The sequence below is a fragment of the Carlito syrichta genome, unplaced genomic scaffold (genome assembly GCF_000164805.1).
Source record: "Carlito syrichta isolate Samal-C Ts95f unplaced genomic scaffold, Tarsius_syrichta-2.0.1 Scaffold309926, whole genome shotgun sequence".
Lineage (NCBI taxonomy): Eukaryota > Metazoa > Chordata > Mammalia > Primates > Tarsiidae > Carlito > Carlito syrichta.
The window spans coordinates 39,912-53,443 of record NW_007254022.1 but is presented as its reverse complement, the minus strand read 5'-3'; the positions used below and the strand labels follow the sequence as shown (position 1 = coordinate 53,443).

Here is a 13,532-nt window from a genome sequence, read left to right as displayed (position 1 = left end):
AGAGATGAGATCTCACCAAGTTGCCCAGGCTGGTCTCGAACCCGTGGGCTCAGGCAGTCCCCTCACCTTGGCCTCCCAAAGTGCTGGGATTATAGGCATAAGCCACTGTGCCCAGCCAGAGTTAATTATTTTAAATGAATTACTTTTTGTGTGACTTTTTAAATATATTAACTTTTTAATAGAAATATTCAATTTTACAGTATTTCTTATTTGCTTTTTAAAAAGTATAGAAGCTGGGCTCGGTGGCTCAGCCTGTAATCCCGCACCTTTGGGAGGCTGAGGTGAGTGAACTGCCTGAGCTCGCGGGTTTGAGACCCACCTGGGCAGCGAGACCTCATCTTTGCAATAAATCAAAAATTTAGCTGGGCGTGGTAGCGCATGCCTGTAATTCCAGCTACTTGGAAGGCTAAGGCGGAAAGATCGCCGGAGCCCAGCAGATCGAGGCTTCGGTGGCCAGGAGCGGCCACTGCACTCCAGTCTGGGCGACAGAGTCAGACTCCAACTCAAAAAAAAAAAAAGTATAGAAAGGAGGCCTGGCTTGGTGGCTCAGCCTGCAATCCCATCACTTTGGGAGGCCGAGGGGAGTGGATTGCCTGAGCTCGTGGGTTCGAGACCTGCCTGGGCAACTTGGCGACACCTCATCTCTACAATAAATCAAAAATTAGCCGGGCATAGTAGCGCATGCCTATAGTCCCAGCTACTTGAAAGATTGAGGTGGAAGGATCGCCAGAGCCCAGCAGGTCGAGGCTGCAGTGACTGGGAGCGGCCACGGCACTCTAGTCCGGGTGACAGAGTGAGACTCCAACTCAAAAAACAAAACAAAACAAAAAAGTATAGAAAGGGGCTGGGCTTGGTGGCTTAGCCTGTAATCTCAGTGTTTTGGGAGGCCAAGGTGAGTAAATTGCCTGAACCCTTGGGTTCGAGACCAGCCTGGGCAACTTGGTGAGACCTGTCTCTACAATAAATCAAAAATTAGCTGGGCATGATAGAGCACGCCTGTCATTCAGCTACTTGGTAGCCCGAGGCAGAAGGATCGCTAGAGTGCAGCAGGTCATTGCTGGGGTGGCTGTGAGCATGCCACTGCACTCCAGCCTGGGTGACTGTGTAAGACTCCAACAACAACAACAAAAAAGATAAACATGGTGAATTTGTATTATGTGTATTTTAACACAAATGTATATGTGCGTATACATATGTGTCTTTGTATATATATTACACATGTATGTGTGTATATACATATAGGTATATACACAGCTTGCATGTTAAAAATTTTGGGATTCATGGCTGGGTTCGATGCCTCAGCCTGTAATCCCAGCACACCTTGGGAGGCCGAAGAGAGTGGATTGCCTGAGCCTGTGGGTTTGAGACCAGCGTGGGCAACTTGGAGAGACCTCGTCCCTACAATACATAAAAAATTAGCTGGGCGTAGTAGCATGCACCTGTAGTTCCAGCTACTTGGAAGGCTGAGGCAGAAGGAACACCTGAGCCCAGCAGGTCAATGCTGTGGTGGCCTTGAGCATGCCACTGCACTTCAGCCTGAGTGACGGAGTGAGACTCCAACACACACAGAATAATTATTTTATTCTGACATCATTATTCTGACACACACACACTCCGTCAGCCTGAGTGACGGAGTGAGACTCCAACACACACAGAATAATTATTTTATTCTGACATCATTATTCTGACACACACACACATACACATACACACACACACACACACACACACACACACACACACACACAAAGTTTGGGGATCTTGAGCACCTTTTACAGTAGAAATTTGAAATTGTGGTTAGATTCTTGGACTAACTTACAAAATCCTTTTTATATCTTATATTTGATTCATAAGGTAGCTGAAAGATGACATTTGTAACTGTATTGATACATATCTATATATCTATATATAGATATATAGCTTTTATCTATTTTAAACAGGAGTAGGTTGCTGAAAATTTAATATGTTCATCTCTTCATTTTGTTCTATTAGATTCTGGTATGTTTACTGTAAGTACTATAACCAATGGCACAAGTGGTGTTGCAAAAGCAGAGAGAAGGGAATAGAAAAACTTTAGTGACATCAATTACGCTATTAGGCTCCAGGGTAGATCCTGACCCATTTGTCCAGGACTAGCCATTTCTAAGTGTGAAAGGATATTTATACTTTAGGTAATGCTTGTAATACATGTCAAGGTATAGTCTCAGGAAATTTTGAGGGTTGTAAAATAATCCTCTTTACTTGAACAGTTGTAAAAGTAACATAATATTGTTTGTGTCTTTTAGAATTCAGATATTCCTATACTCTTCAGTCTGCAACGTGTTCTGCTCATTCTTGGCCTTTTCTTCACTGGCCTCTTGCCCTTTGTGCCCATTCGAGAACAGTTTTTTGAAATCCCAATGCCTTCTATTATATTGAAGTAAGTGGTTACCCTGTTTTTATTAGTCAACAACTACAAGAGGAGTAAGATAGGGTTCATAATACCGACATCAATGATAAAGAAGAGATTTCTATAGTTATTTCCATGTTCTATTTTATTACCTGACCTATATTAACAGTACTTTTTGATATAATTAGCACTCATTCTCTAAAATGAATAATATAGGTACTTAATTTGGATCCATCGCAGGTTATAATGATTTTTATTTTCTGTGCCTTTGTAGTCAGTAGTCAGATATAAAGAATTGAGCTTAATTACAGAAGTTTAATAATTATTTTATTCTGACATCAAAAAATAATTGCCCTTCTACTTCCCTTTCTACTTCATTGACTATACCCTGCTGAAATTCCATTAAACTTCAAATTAATCAGTAGTATTCCTATAAAACATTTAGAAAGAAAAACTACCAGCCAGGCTCAGTGGTTCAGCCTGTAATCCCGCGCTTTGGGAGGCTGAGAGTGGATTGCCTGAACCCGCGGGTTCGAGACCCCCCTGGGCAGGCGAGACCTCATCTCTACAAAAAATTTTTAAAAATCGCCAGGTGTGGTAGTGTGCACCTGTAATTCTGGCTACTTGGAAGGCTGAGGCGGAAGGATCGCCGGAGCCCAGCAGGTTGAGGCTGTGGTGGCCGGGAGCGGCCACTGCACTCCAGTCTGGGCAACAGAGTGAGACTCCAACTCAAAAAAAGCAAGAAAAAGAAAAACTACCACCACCATCACCACCACAAGAACCTCTGAAGGTAGGAGGGAAAAAAAGGGTATAATTAGTTTATATAAGGTACTTCTTTTTTTTGTTTTTATTTTTTGAGTTGGAGTCTCGCTCTGTGGTCCAGGCTGGAGTGCAGTGGCATGCTCACAGCCACCGCAACCTCGGTCTGTTGGGCTAGGTGATTTTTCTGCCTCAGCCTTCTAAGCAGCTGAAACTACAGGCATGTGCCACCACACCCAGCTAATTTTTAAAATTTATTGTAGAGATGAGGTCTCTCCAAGTTGCCCAGAGTGGTCTTGAACCCATGGGCTCAGGCAATTCTCTCACTTCAACCTCCCAAAGTGCTGGGATTATAGGCGTGAGCCACTACGCCTGACCTATATAAAATACTTGTATATTTTCAGAACTTCTCTGTTAGATACAATGTCTTGCATTTTAGTCACTAATTTACTAGAAAGACACAAATACATAAAACACTTAGATTGCCTGGCAAATAAGTGATAACTTTTATTGTTAAATCATCTTTATTTATTTATTTATTTTTATTTATTTATATTTTTTGAGTTGGAGTCTCACTCTGTCGCCCAGACTGAAGTACAGTGGCCGCTCCCAGTCACCGCAGCCTCGACCTGCTGGGCTCCGGTGATCCTTCCGCCTCAGCCTTCTGAGTAGCTGGAACTACAGGCGCGTGCTACCACGCCTGGCTAGTTTTTGATTTATTGTAGAGATGAGGTCTCGCCAAATTGCCCAGGTGGGTCACGAACCTGCGGGCTCAGGCAATCCACTCACCTCTGCCTCCCAAAGGCGTGGGATTACAGGCTGAGCCACCGAACCCAGCTAAATCATCTTTATTATTGTTAAAAATAGCTTCATCTCAAAGTCCTACACACTTAGAATATGATTTCTAGCTATAGACTCATAATCAAGTCATGACAAGGTAATTTGTAGTTCCTGGGAAGGTCATTTAAATGTGATTTCAATCGCAGAAGAACAGTTTTCCTACCCAAAACAGAACTTCAAAAAATCAAACTGAAAACCTTTACTTTTCTACAGTATGTCTCGATAAAGCTAATGACTTGGGGTAAACTATTAAGCTGAACATTAATCAGCAGTCATTAGACAATATAGGTAAGAAAAGCAGGGTGGTCAGTACTCTTGTGTTCAGCTTCTATTTCATGCCTGTTTTCCCATTTGAGTTTCTTAGTGATGAGCATGTTTATTTAGTCTGCTCCTAATTATATCGACAGTCTTTGTAGCTGTTTCTCAGACAGAACAACGGAAAACACTTCTTGTCTACAAAGAAACTATTTTCATTTGGTAGATTAAAATGATTCCTAGCTGGGCTTGGTGGCTCAGCCTGTAATCCCGCGCCTTGGGAGACTGAGGTAAGTGGATTGCCTGAGCCCGTGGGTTCAAGACCCGCCTGGGCAACTTGGTGAGACCTCATCTCTACAATAAATCAAAAAATTAGCCGGGCATGGCAGCGTGCGCCTGTAGTTCCAGCTACTTGGAAGGCTGAGGCGGAAGAATCACGGAGCCCAGCAGGTCGAGGCTGTGGTGGCCGGAAGCGGCCACTGCACTCCAGTCTGGTTGACAGAGTGAGACTTCAACTCAAAAAAAAAAAAATGATTCCTAAACATGTATTCCTAAAGTGCTTAGCTTTTCTTTGGCCTGGAATGTACTATTGTGTGCTTTAGATTATCTCTCTATGTTCCTTTTAAAAGCAAATTGAAATATAGACATAAGAACAAACTTTATGGAATTAATCTTTTCCTAAAACATGATTATGAAATAAGACACAGGTAGGATTTTTTGTGTGTGTTTTAATATTTCTATGGATGGCAAAGGATACTTCCTAAAACAATACTAGGGGGGGTCCAAAAAAAGCTGGAATTGTTTTTCAGATGGTGGGCTCCTTGTAGTACAGGCTTGCTAAGTGTTCTAGGAACACATCGGCATCAGTGTATCAGCTAGCATTGTTGTGAGAGGCTGCATTCAGCTTCAGTGAATTTTTTTTGGAGATTCTTTCAACACATTTGCCCATTTCATGATGAGTAATTAAGAATGAACCTGTCCAAACTGCACTGAGTGTTCAGCAGTTTTTTGTTTTGTTTTGTTTTTTTGAATTGGCGTCTCACTCTGTCGCCCAGGGTGGAGGGCAGTGGCATACTCTCAGCCACTGCAGCCTTGACCTGCTGGGCTAAGGTGTTCCTTCTGCCTCAGCCTTCCAAGTAGCTGGAACTACAGTCATGCACCACCATGCCTGGCTGGCTATTTTTTGATTTATTGTAGAGATAAGGTCTCACCAAGTTACCCAGGCTGGTCTCGAATTTGTGGGCTCGGGCAATCCTCTCACCTTGGCCTCCCAAACTGCTGGGATTATAGACATGAGCCACTGCGCCCAGCCTGTTCAGCATTTTTTGACCCAAAACATCATGACCCCCATTCCCCTCTTCACCTGATCTCACCCCAGCAACTTTTTTTTGTTTCCCCAGATGAAAAAAATCCTCAAAGGGAAATGTTTTGCTGATGTGGAAAAAAACAAAAACAAAAACGGCAGAAGCACTAAAAGGCATCAAAATTGACAAGTTCAAAACTTTTGAGCAGTGGAAAAAATATCTTGATAGGCATATTGCATCAAACAGAGAGTACTTTGAAGGTGAATGAAGTTTAAACAAAAATAAATACACAATTTTTTGTAAATAAACTGTGAGCCGGGCTCAGTGGCTCAGCCTGTAATCCCGTGCTTTGGGAGGCCGAGGTGAGTGGATTGCCTGAGCCCGCAGGTTCGAGACCCGCCTGGGCAACTTGGCGAGACCTCATCTCTACAGTAAATCAAAAAATTAGCCAGATGTGGTAGTGCATGCCTGTAGTTCCAGCTACTTGGAAGGCTGAGTGGAAGGATCGCCAGAGCCCAGCAGGTCGAGGCTGCGGTAGCCGGGTGCGGCCATTGCACTCCAGTCTAGGTGACAGAGTGAGACTCCAACTAAAAAATAAAATTAAATAACTAAATAAATAAATAAACTGTGGGTTTTTGGCCCCCCTCGTATAGTGGTTGTTTAATGAGGTGATTAGTGTTTTAGGTATTAAATCTCTGAGATTCCTGAAATTGTAACCAGAACTTTCCATCTGTGCCAGAGTTAGGGGAACAAAGGATTTGTACTTTACTTAGAATAAAAACTAAATTCAGCCGGGCTCGGTGGCTCAGTTTGTAATCCTGCATCTTTGGGAGGCTGAGGTGAGTGGATTGCTTGAGCCCACGGGTTCGAGACCCGCCTGAGCAGCGAGACCTCATCTCTACAATAAATCAAAAAATCAGCCAGGCGTGGTAGCGCATGCCTGTAATTCCAGCTACTTGGAAGGCTGAGGCGGAAAGATCGCCGGAGCCCAGCAGGTCGAGGCTGTGGTGGCCGGGAGCGGCCACTGCACTCCAGTCTGAACGACAGAGTGAGACTCCAACTCAAAAACAAAAAACAAAACAAAACAAAAACTAAATTCAGAGAAAAAGCAAAAATGGGTTTAGGTGTGGGGATTCTCAGAATTATTTTTAAAGTATAGACAGGAGTTAGAAAGAAAATAAAAAATGAAGATCTGAGGAGAATGAAAATCACCATGTGGTGATAAACTTATAAGACAGCTGAGAAATCTTCATAGTAGAGAGGCTAATTAGAGATTTTCTATGGGTACAACCCAAATTAATGACACAGGTAGTTGTGCAGCTCTGGGCATTACATAGGACTGAAAGAAGGAACTCAGCAGAGGCCTAAAAATTAAGTTATATAGGCCGGGGCACAGTAGCTCACGCCTATAATACCAGCACTTTGGGAGGCCAAGGTGAGAGGATTGCCTGAGCCCACAGGTTCGAGACCAGCCTGGGCAACTGGCGAGACCTCATCTCTACAATAAATCAAAAAATTAGCAGGGCAGGGTGGCGCGTGTCTGTAGTTTCAGCTACTTGGAAGGCCGAGGCGGAAGGATCACCTGAGCCCAGCAGGTCGAGGCTGTCTTGGCCGGGAGAGTGCCACTGCCCTCCAGCCTGGGTGACAGAGTGAGACGCCTACTCAGAAAAAATCTACTACATACTAAAGTATGGTAGACAAAGCAGGAGATCAAAGTCTGTCTCCCTTCCTCCCCCCTCCCCTCGCAAAAAAAAAAAAAAAGAGGAGACTTGAGCACAGGGTCCCAGGGTCTCTGGAAAGGTAACTTTTTTTTTCAACCTTTGAATAGCGATAGCAAAAATTTAGATTGAGACCAGTGGAAACAGAACCCAAATGGGCTTTGTTTTAATTTATTTTTGTCCTTTTACAAATATTTTTTGAGAGCATACTAAGTGCAAAGCACCATTTTTATTTGTGAACTTGTTTTATTTTATCACACTGATACATTCCTACGTTTCTAATTTGTAATTGAAATTTTGTTTTACCCTAGGCTAAAAGAACCACACACCATGTCCAGAAGTCAAAAGTTTCTCATCTGGCTTTCTGATATGTAAGAATTTCAGCTTCTTAATATGCAAGTTATTACTGAACTGTATTTATTAAATATTAATATTGCACTCATAATTTGGTGTAAGCTTTCCAATGTAATGTGTAGCAAGGACAAATAGAGCACCTACTATGCAAGTAGATGTGATGAATCCTTTATAACTAGCTTAATTACCAGTCACAAAACCCTAGGAGGAATCTTGAGAGATCTTCTCATCCAACTTCATGAGAAAACTGAGTGCCCATCCACCAGTTAAATGATTTACTTGTGGTTATCTAGCTAACTAGTAGTAGAGCTGAATTAATAATTCCCTTTTTACTTATTTGCTGTTTCCACTAGCCTACACTCAGAAACCTGGTGAAAAGAAGTAGCAATACAGTGTGTGTAAAAGTGCATATTGCCTATAGCACATTTCCCAGAAAAATCTGCAATCAGATGAGCAGCAGAAAGGAAGTCCTGCCTATAGGGTGGACATCTGCTCTACAGAAAATGCCCTAATTTAGACATGTCAAGTTTAATTTTGGGTAAAAACAGCAAAGTAATTCTGCTGCATTTTGCTTTATACTGGAACCTTGAATTCTTAAATATTTGAAGAGTCCCAAATCACAACTTTTTATTCTTTAGCTCCTCTTTCAAAGAGTCATTTAAAAAATGTTATTTTTTCTATGCCACGGGGTTTATTCTTTTTTGCTTTATTCCTGATTTAATTTTTAGTTTTCAAGGATGAATTTTCAATTGGTGTAAAATGCATGTGATTTCTAGTTATTTAATCCTTCTATTAGGCATAACAAAATCCAAATAATTTGTATAACTTACCAGTACTGTTCATTCCTATCTTGCTTAAGTGATTTGTATTCTAAAAGTTCACATGTAAGTCAGTTACTTGGAAATAAAACATGCTTTTTTCCTAGATATAGGATTGTGGAATTAATGGATATAGTATTTCCAAAATAGCTTACAAAACACTAATCCAGTATGTAATTTAACTATGATATTACAGAATCTGACTGCCCTGTTTTAACTTGGAAAGTTAGCAGCACATACTGCCTAGCTCTTTCTCATCCTCGTTATAGCAGTGAAAGTGAGGAAGCCGAGCCAGGTTCGGTGGCTCAGCCTGTAATCCCACACTTTGGGAGGCTGAGGTGAGTGGATTGCCTGAGCCCGCTGGTTCAAGACCTGCCTGGGCAACTTGGCGAGACCTCATCTCTACAATAAATCAAAAATTAGCCGGGCGTGGTAGTGCGTGTCTGTAGTTCCAGCTACTCGGAAGGCTGAGGCGGAAGGATCGCCGGAGCCCAGCAGGTCGAGGCTGCGGTGGCCGGGAGCGGCCACTGCACTCCAGTCTGGGCAACCGAGTGAGACTCCAACTCAAAAAAATAAAAATAAAAATAAAGAAAGTGAGGAAGCCTCTTCTCCATTGAGCTGTGTCAGCACGAATGGGTCTTCTAAGGACCTGGTAGAAGCAAGAAGCAGAAAGAAGGTCTGGTTGTTCTAGCAGCCCGCCGTGAAAGGAGGTTCAGCAGTTGAGACATAAATTCATCCCCAGCAGTCTTTATTACTGGTGGTCATTGCTTATATTGCTGAAACATTGGGATTAAATCAAACTAGGAATTACTAAATTCTTAAGTGACTATGTTAGGATTCTGGACTAATTCTGGGCTAGGAGTAAATCTATTATGCTTTTCTTTTCTAGCTTACTAATGAGGAAAGCTTTGTTTGACCACCTAACTGCTCGAGGCATTCAAGTAAGTTCCTGGAATGATGCATTTTGGAAACAGCATAGCTCATCAGTTTAACACAAGTGTAAAGGGCAGGAACTTTGACTTAATTTAGTCCCTAACTTTGATGATGCTGTCTTACTGATTCATAAATGAGGACCTTAAGCTTTTCCTTACTGTAAGCAATAAAACACTGGCATTTCTGTAGCTAACTTTCTCTTCTGCATAGGTGAGAGTAGCTGATGTCATAGGGGTGGAACAGTGCATTATTTAATGAGCCATGTGGAATTTTCACACCTCTCATTTCTGCAAGGAACAAAGTGAAAGGTTTTAAAAGGATCGAATGGTTTCTTAAAATGACAGCTTTAAAAGGTTAATTCTAAATGCATGAATATTATAGTGAATAAATGTTTAAAAATAATTTTCTATTTTACCTTTTTTTCTTCCTTTTTAAAAACTTTTTGCTCTTATAATTCTCCTGCTTCTATTTTCAGGTGTATATTTGGGTATTAAATGAAGAACAAGAATATAAAAGAGCTTTTGATCTGGGAGCAACAGGGGTAATGACAGACTACCCAACTAAACTTAAGGATTTTTTGCATAATTTTCCAGCATAGAAAAAGAGGTACTTAGAAGTATTCAAAGAAAACATGAAAAGACCTAAGAAAAAGGAAAAGGCCTATTTCACCATCATTTCCATAAGCCATTTCCAGGATGGTAAAAGGTTTAATCAGTTAAGTTTTTATTACCTCATTTTTAAGCCTGTATGAGAATGTAGAAACTATATATTGTATATTTATTTTAAACAATATTGCATATTTTATGTTTGTAAATTGTGTAGAAAGATAATTGTTATGAGATGTAAGTAGAAGATTATTGATCAAGATTTCTGTACATGATGCAGTATTCTATTATAAGTAATTTTGAAATCAAAGACTGATAAATTTGACATTAGCCTTCACTGGAGTAAGATCAACTAATTGGTATAAGAAAATTATTGAAGACCATTACAACTATTCTGTGTTATCTTGTTATTTCTAGGTACATCTTAGTTAAAGGGGAAAATACAATGGAAGAAGAACTTGGATATCAGTGATATAGTTATCTGGCAAGTTATACATTGTTAACAGCAGGGAGCTCAAGGAAATAAGTAACGTTGATTACTTGATCAGAAATAAAATCCGTGGACTGAATTAGATTTCTCAGTTGCTATTGTTAATGGGGCATTCTATTTGAAACCTTTTTCAGGTGTGTAACAATTTTACTGTGTCTATTTTTTTAACACTAAAAATGGACTTATTGATTGTAAATTAAGACACGATCTAAATAGTCATATTTTTATGTTTCCTTTAAAGAAATGTAAGATTTCCATTTTTGGCATTGGCTAACTGTTTGAGCCTGTATCTAGGTTTTAAATAACATCTTGCATCCTAATAGTCATTTTAAACTGATGGAAAGTACATATCATTGTTTCTAACACTATGGTATAAACCTCCTGTTCCTGATCTTTGAGAATTCATTCTTCTGAATGTTAAGTAGAAGCAGAATTTTCCAAAGCATTAGACATTCTCAGCTTTTCTGATGTGACTTCATGTAAATCTGTTTCTAATCTTTTTGACACATTTTCACAGTCTCAGATTGTGAGGTCAGTATATTCTGGAATAATTGTCTTTCACCTAGATTGCATCTCTCATTTGGACTTGGGCAGCTAAACAGCTCTGAAGGATGACTGTACTCTCCCATCTGTCCCTGGATGACATAAATATCATTTGCTTTGTGGTTTAAACCGAAATAAAGTTTTGCAAGAACAAAATAAGTGTTCTTAACTTTTTTACAGTTTTAATTCCAAATATGCTTTATAGATTTTCTATATAATTTAGTGGTGCATTGATAATATGAATAGATGTACCTGAGATTTCTCTCTAGAGTAAAGAAAATATAGAAACACTTTTTTGGTAAGGAAGTTGCTTCTTGGCATTTGAACAATAACTTGGGCAAGTAATCCATTAAATCAATTTCATTTATTATAACTTATGGTTATAGTTGCTAGAGATTATTTTTATCAGCTTTGGTATAAGTATTTTGTTATTCTTTCCAAATTTTGCCTTGTTATGATTCAGAGCAGGTCATATTTTAGGGCTAGAATTATATTTTATGTCAACCAGTAGAAGAACAGTTCCATATAATGGTAAAGATGTTTAGAAAATCACGTTTTAAAAGTTTGAGGCCAGGCTCAGTGGCTCAGCCTGTAATCCCGCGCCTTGGGAGGCTGAGGTGAGTGGATTGCCTGAGCCCACAGGCTCGAGACCCACCTGGGCAACTTGGCGAGACCTCATCTCTACAATAAATCAAAAAAATTAGCCGGGTGTGGTAGCGCGTACCTGTAGTTCCAGCTACTTGGAAGGCTGAGGCGGAAGGATTGCCAGAGCCCAGCAGGTCGAGGCTGTGGTGGCCGGAAGTGACTACTGCACTCCAGTCTGGGCAACAGAGTGAGACTCCAACTCAAAAAAAAAAAAAGAAAAGTTTGATAGTTTTATAGTCCAGGTAACTTTAATTCTCTTAATAAAAACATAGTATCATATAACAAGGGAGTTGATAATCATTCAAATAACATCTGATACTGCTTTTAACATCTGATACTACTTTTCTGATTGGGGCATCACATTTTAAAAGAGGTTCAAAATCTTTTTCATTTTCAGATACAAATTACTGAACACAGAGAACATCATGGTGGAGAAGGCTAGAGGAGTGGTAAAAAGCTGTGATTAGATCCTTCTGCTAGTAGGAGGCTAGCATCAATTTCACAGACAGAGCTAGAGGTCTAGTGTAGCATGCCAGTAGCATCCCACAGACAGACCACTGGATAGAGTTGGCAGGCAACTCAGCAAGTAACTTGGCATGAGGGAGTGGTAACAAGAAGTAGTGAGACTGTCCCTGTAGAACTAGGGTCCTATACAGATTCCCAAAGCAAAACAGGACACAAAGTACCAGAACTGGGACCCAGGTCTTAGAAAGACTCTTATTTAATGGAACTGAAAAAAAGAGTGATAACACTGATAATATGGGGATAAATTGGTACTGAGCCCCAGAGCTTCTTACATCTCTCATTTCTGGCCAGGACTGGTTCTAGAAATTGCAGAGGAAAGGTAAGGAGGACCACAGGTGGTTATCTAGTTGCCACACTATGGAGAAAGAATGGCTGTGGTCAGGAAAACATAAACCATAAACCATAGTACGCTCCAGTATGGAAAACCATTGATGTAGAATACTAAATAAATGATTTTGCCTAGAGCTGTGCAACTTGATGACCCCAGAAAGAGTTCATTAAAAAAATAATAGGGCTGGGCGCAGTGGCTCACGCCTATAATCCCAGCACTTTGGGAGGCCGAGGTAAGAGGATTGCCTGAGCCCACGGATTCGAAACCAGCCTGGGCAACTTGGCGAGACCTCATCTCTACAATAAATCAAAAAACTACCTGGGACATGTCTGTAGTTCCAGCTATTTGGAAGGCTGAGGTGGAAGGATCGCCTGAGCCCAGCAGGTCGAGGCTGTGGTGGCCGGGAGTGTGCCACTGCCCTCCAGCCTGAGTGACAGAGAGACTCCAACTCAAAAAAATAGAAATAATAATAAAAACATCAAAAGAGCATCTGCTATAGATGAGAGTGACAACTTAAGGAAGGACATGAATGTAGGTTGAAGAGTTTGTTCTGAACCAAAACGCAAATGTTTCAAGTAGGTGGCTAAACATGAGACATTAAAAACAACTCAAATAGCTAGGCAGTAATATGACATAATCATTTCAGTCCCAAAAGGAAAATATAAAAAATAGACCAGGCACCAAAACAAAAACAGAACTACAGCAGTCAGATGCAAGAGTCAAAGTGATCAGATTGCCAGGAGCATACTAAGACATTTTCTGCCTCATTTGTATAGCTCTCAAAAACGATTGTTCAGAAAGTTGGATCATCCTACAATCTGAAATAAAGATAGAAGTCAGCTGGGCTCAGTGGCTCAAGCTGTAATCCCGCGCTTTGGGAGGCTGAGGTGAATGGATTGCCTAAGCCTGCGGGTTTGAGACCCGCCTGGGCAACTTGGCTGTTAAACCCAGAATTCAAATCCAAGAGAGAGACCACAAAGAGCCAGCTCCGATGCAAACACACAAGGGTCTTTATTCAGGCTT

The 13,532-nt window shown here is 40.8% G+C and overlaps 1 protein-coding gene across 2 annotated transcripts in view; it reads left to right on the top strand.

Annotated features, from left to right (window-relative positions):
* Positions 1 to 11,164, top strand: part of GDPD1 (glycerophosphodiester phosphodiesterase domain containing 1) — a 67,972-nt gene extending 56,808 nt beyond the window's left edge. Inside the window, exons 7-10 of one of the 2 annotated variants that reach the window (XM_008068282.1) lie at positions 2,286 to 2,419; positions 7,577 to 7,636; positions 9,327 to 9,378; positions 9,846 to 11,164. In XM_008068282.1, coding sequence (XP_008066473.1) covers positions 2,286 to 2,419; positions 7,577 to 7,636; positions 9,327 to 9,378; positions 9,846 to 9,968 — 369 coding nt within the window. In that variant the 3' untranslated portion in view covers positions 9,969 to 11,164. Of the gene's footprint in view, positions 1 to 2,285; positions 2,420 to 7,576; positions 7,637 to 9,326; positions 9,383 to 9,845 lie in introns of both variants that reach the window. The other variant, XM_021717694.1, reaches the window with a different exon arrangement.
* The last annotated feature ends 2,368 nt before the right edge of the window (positions 11,165 to 13,532 follow it).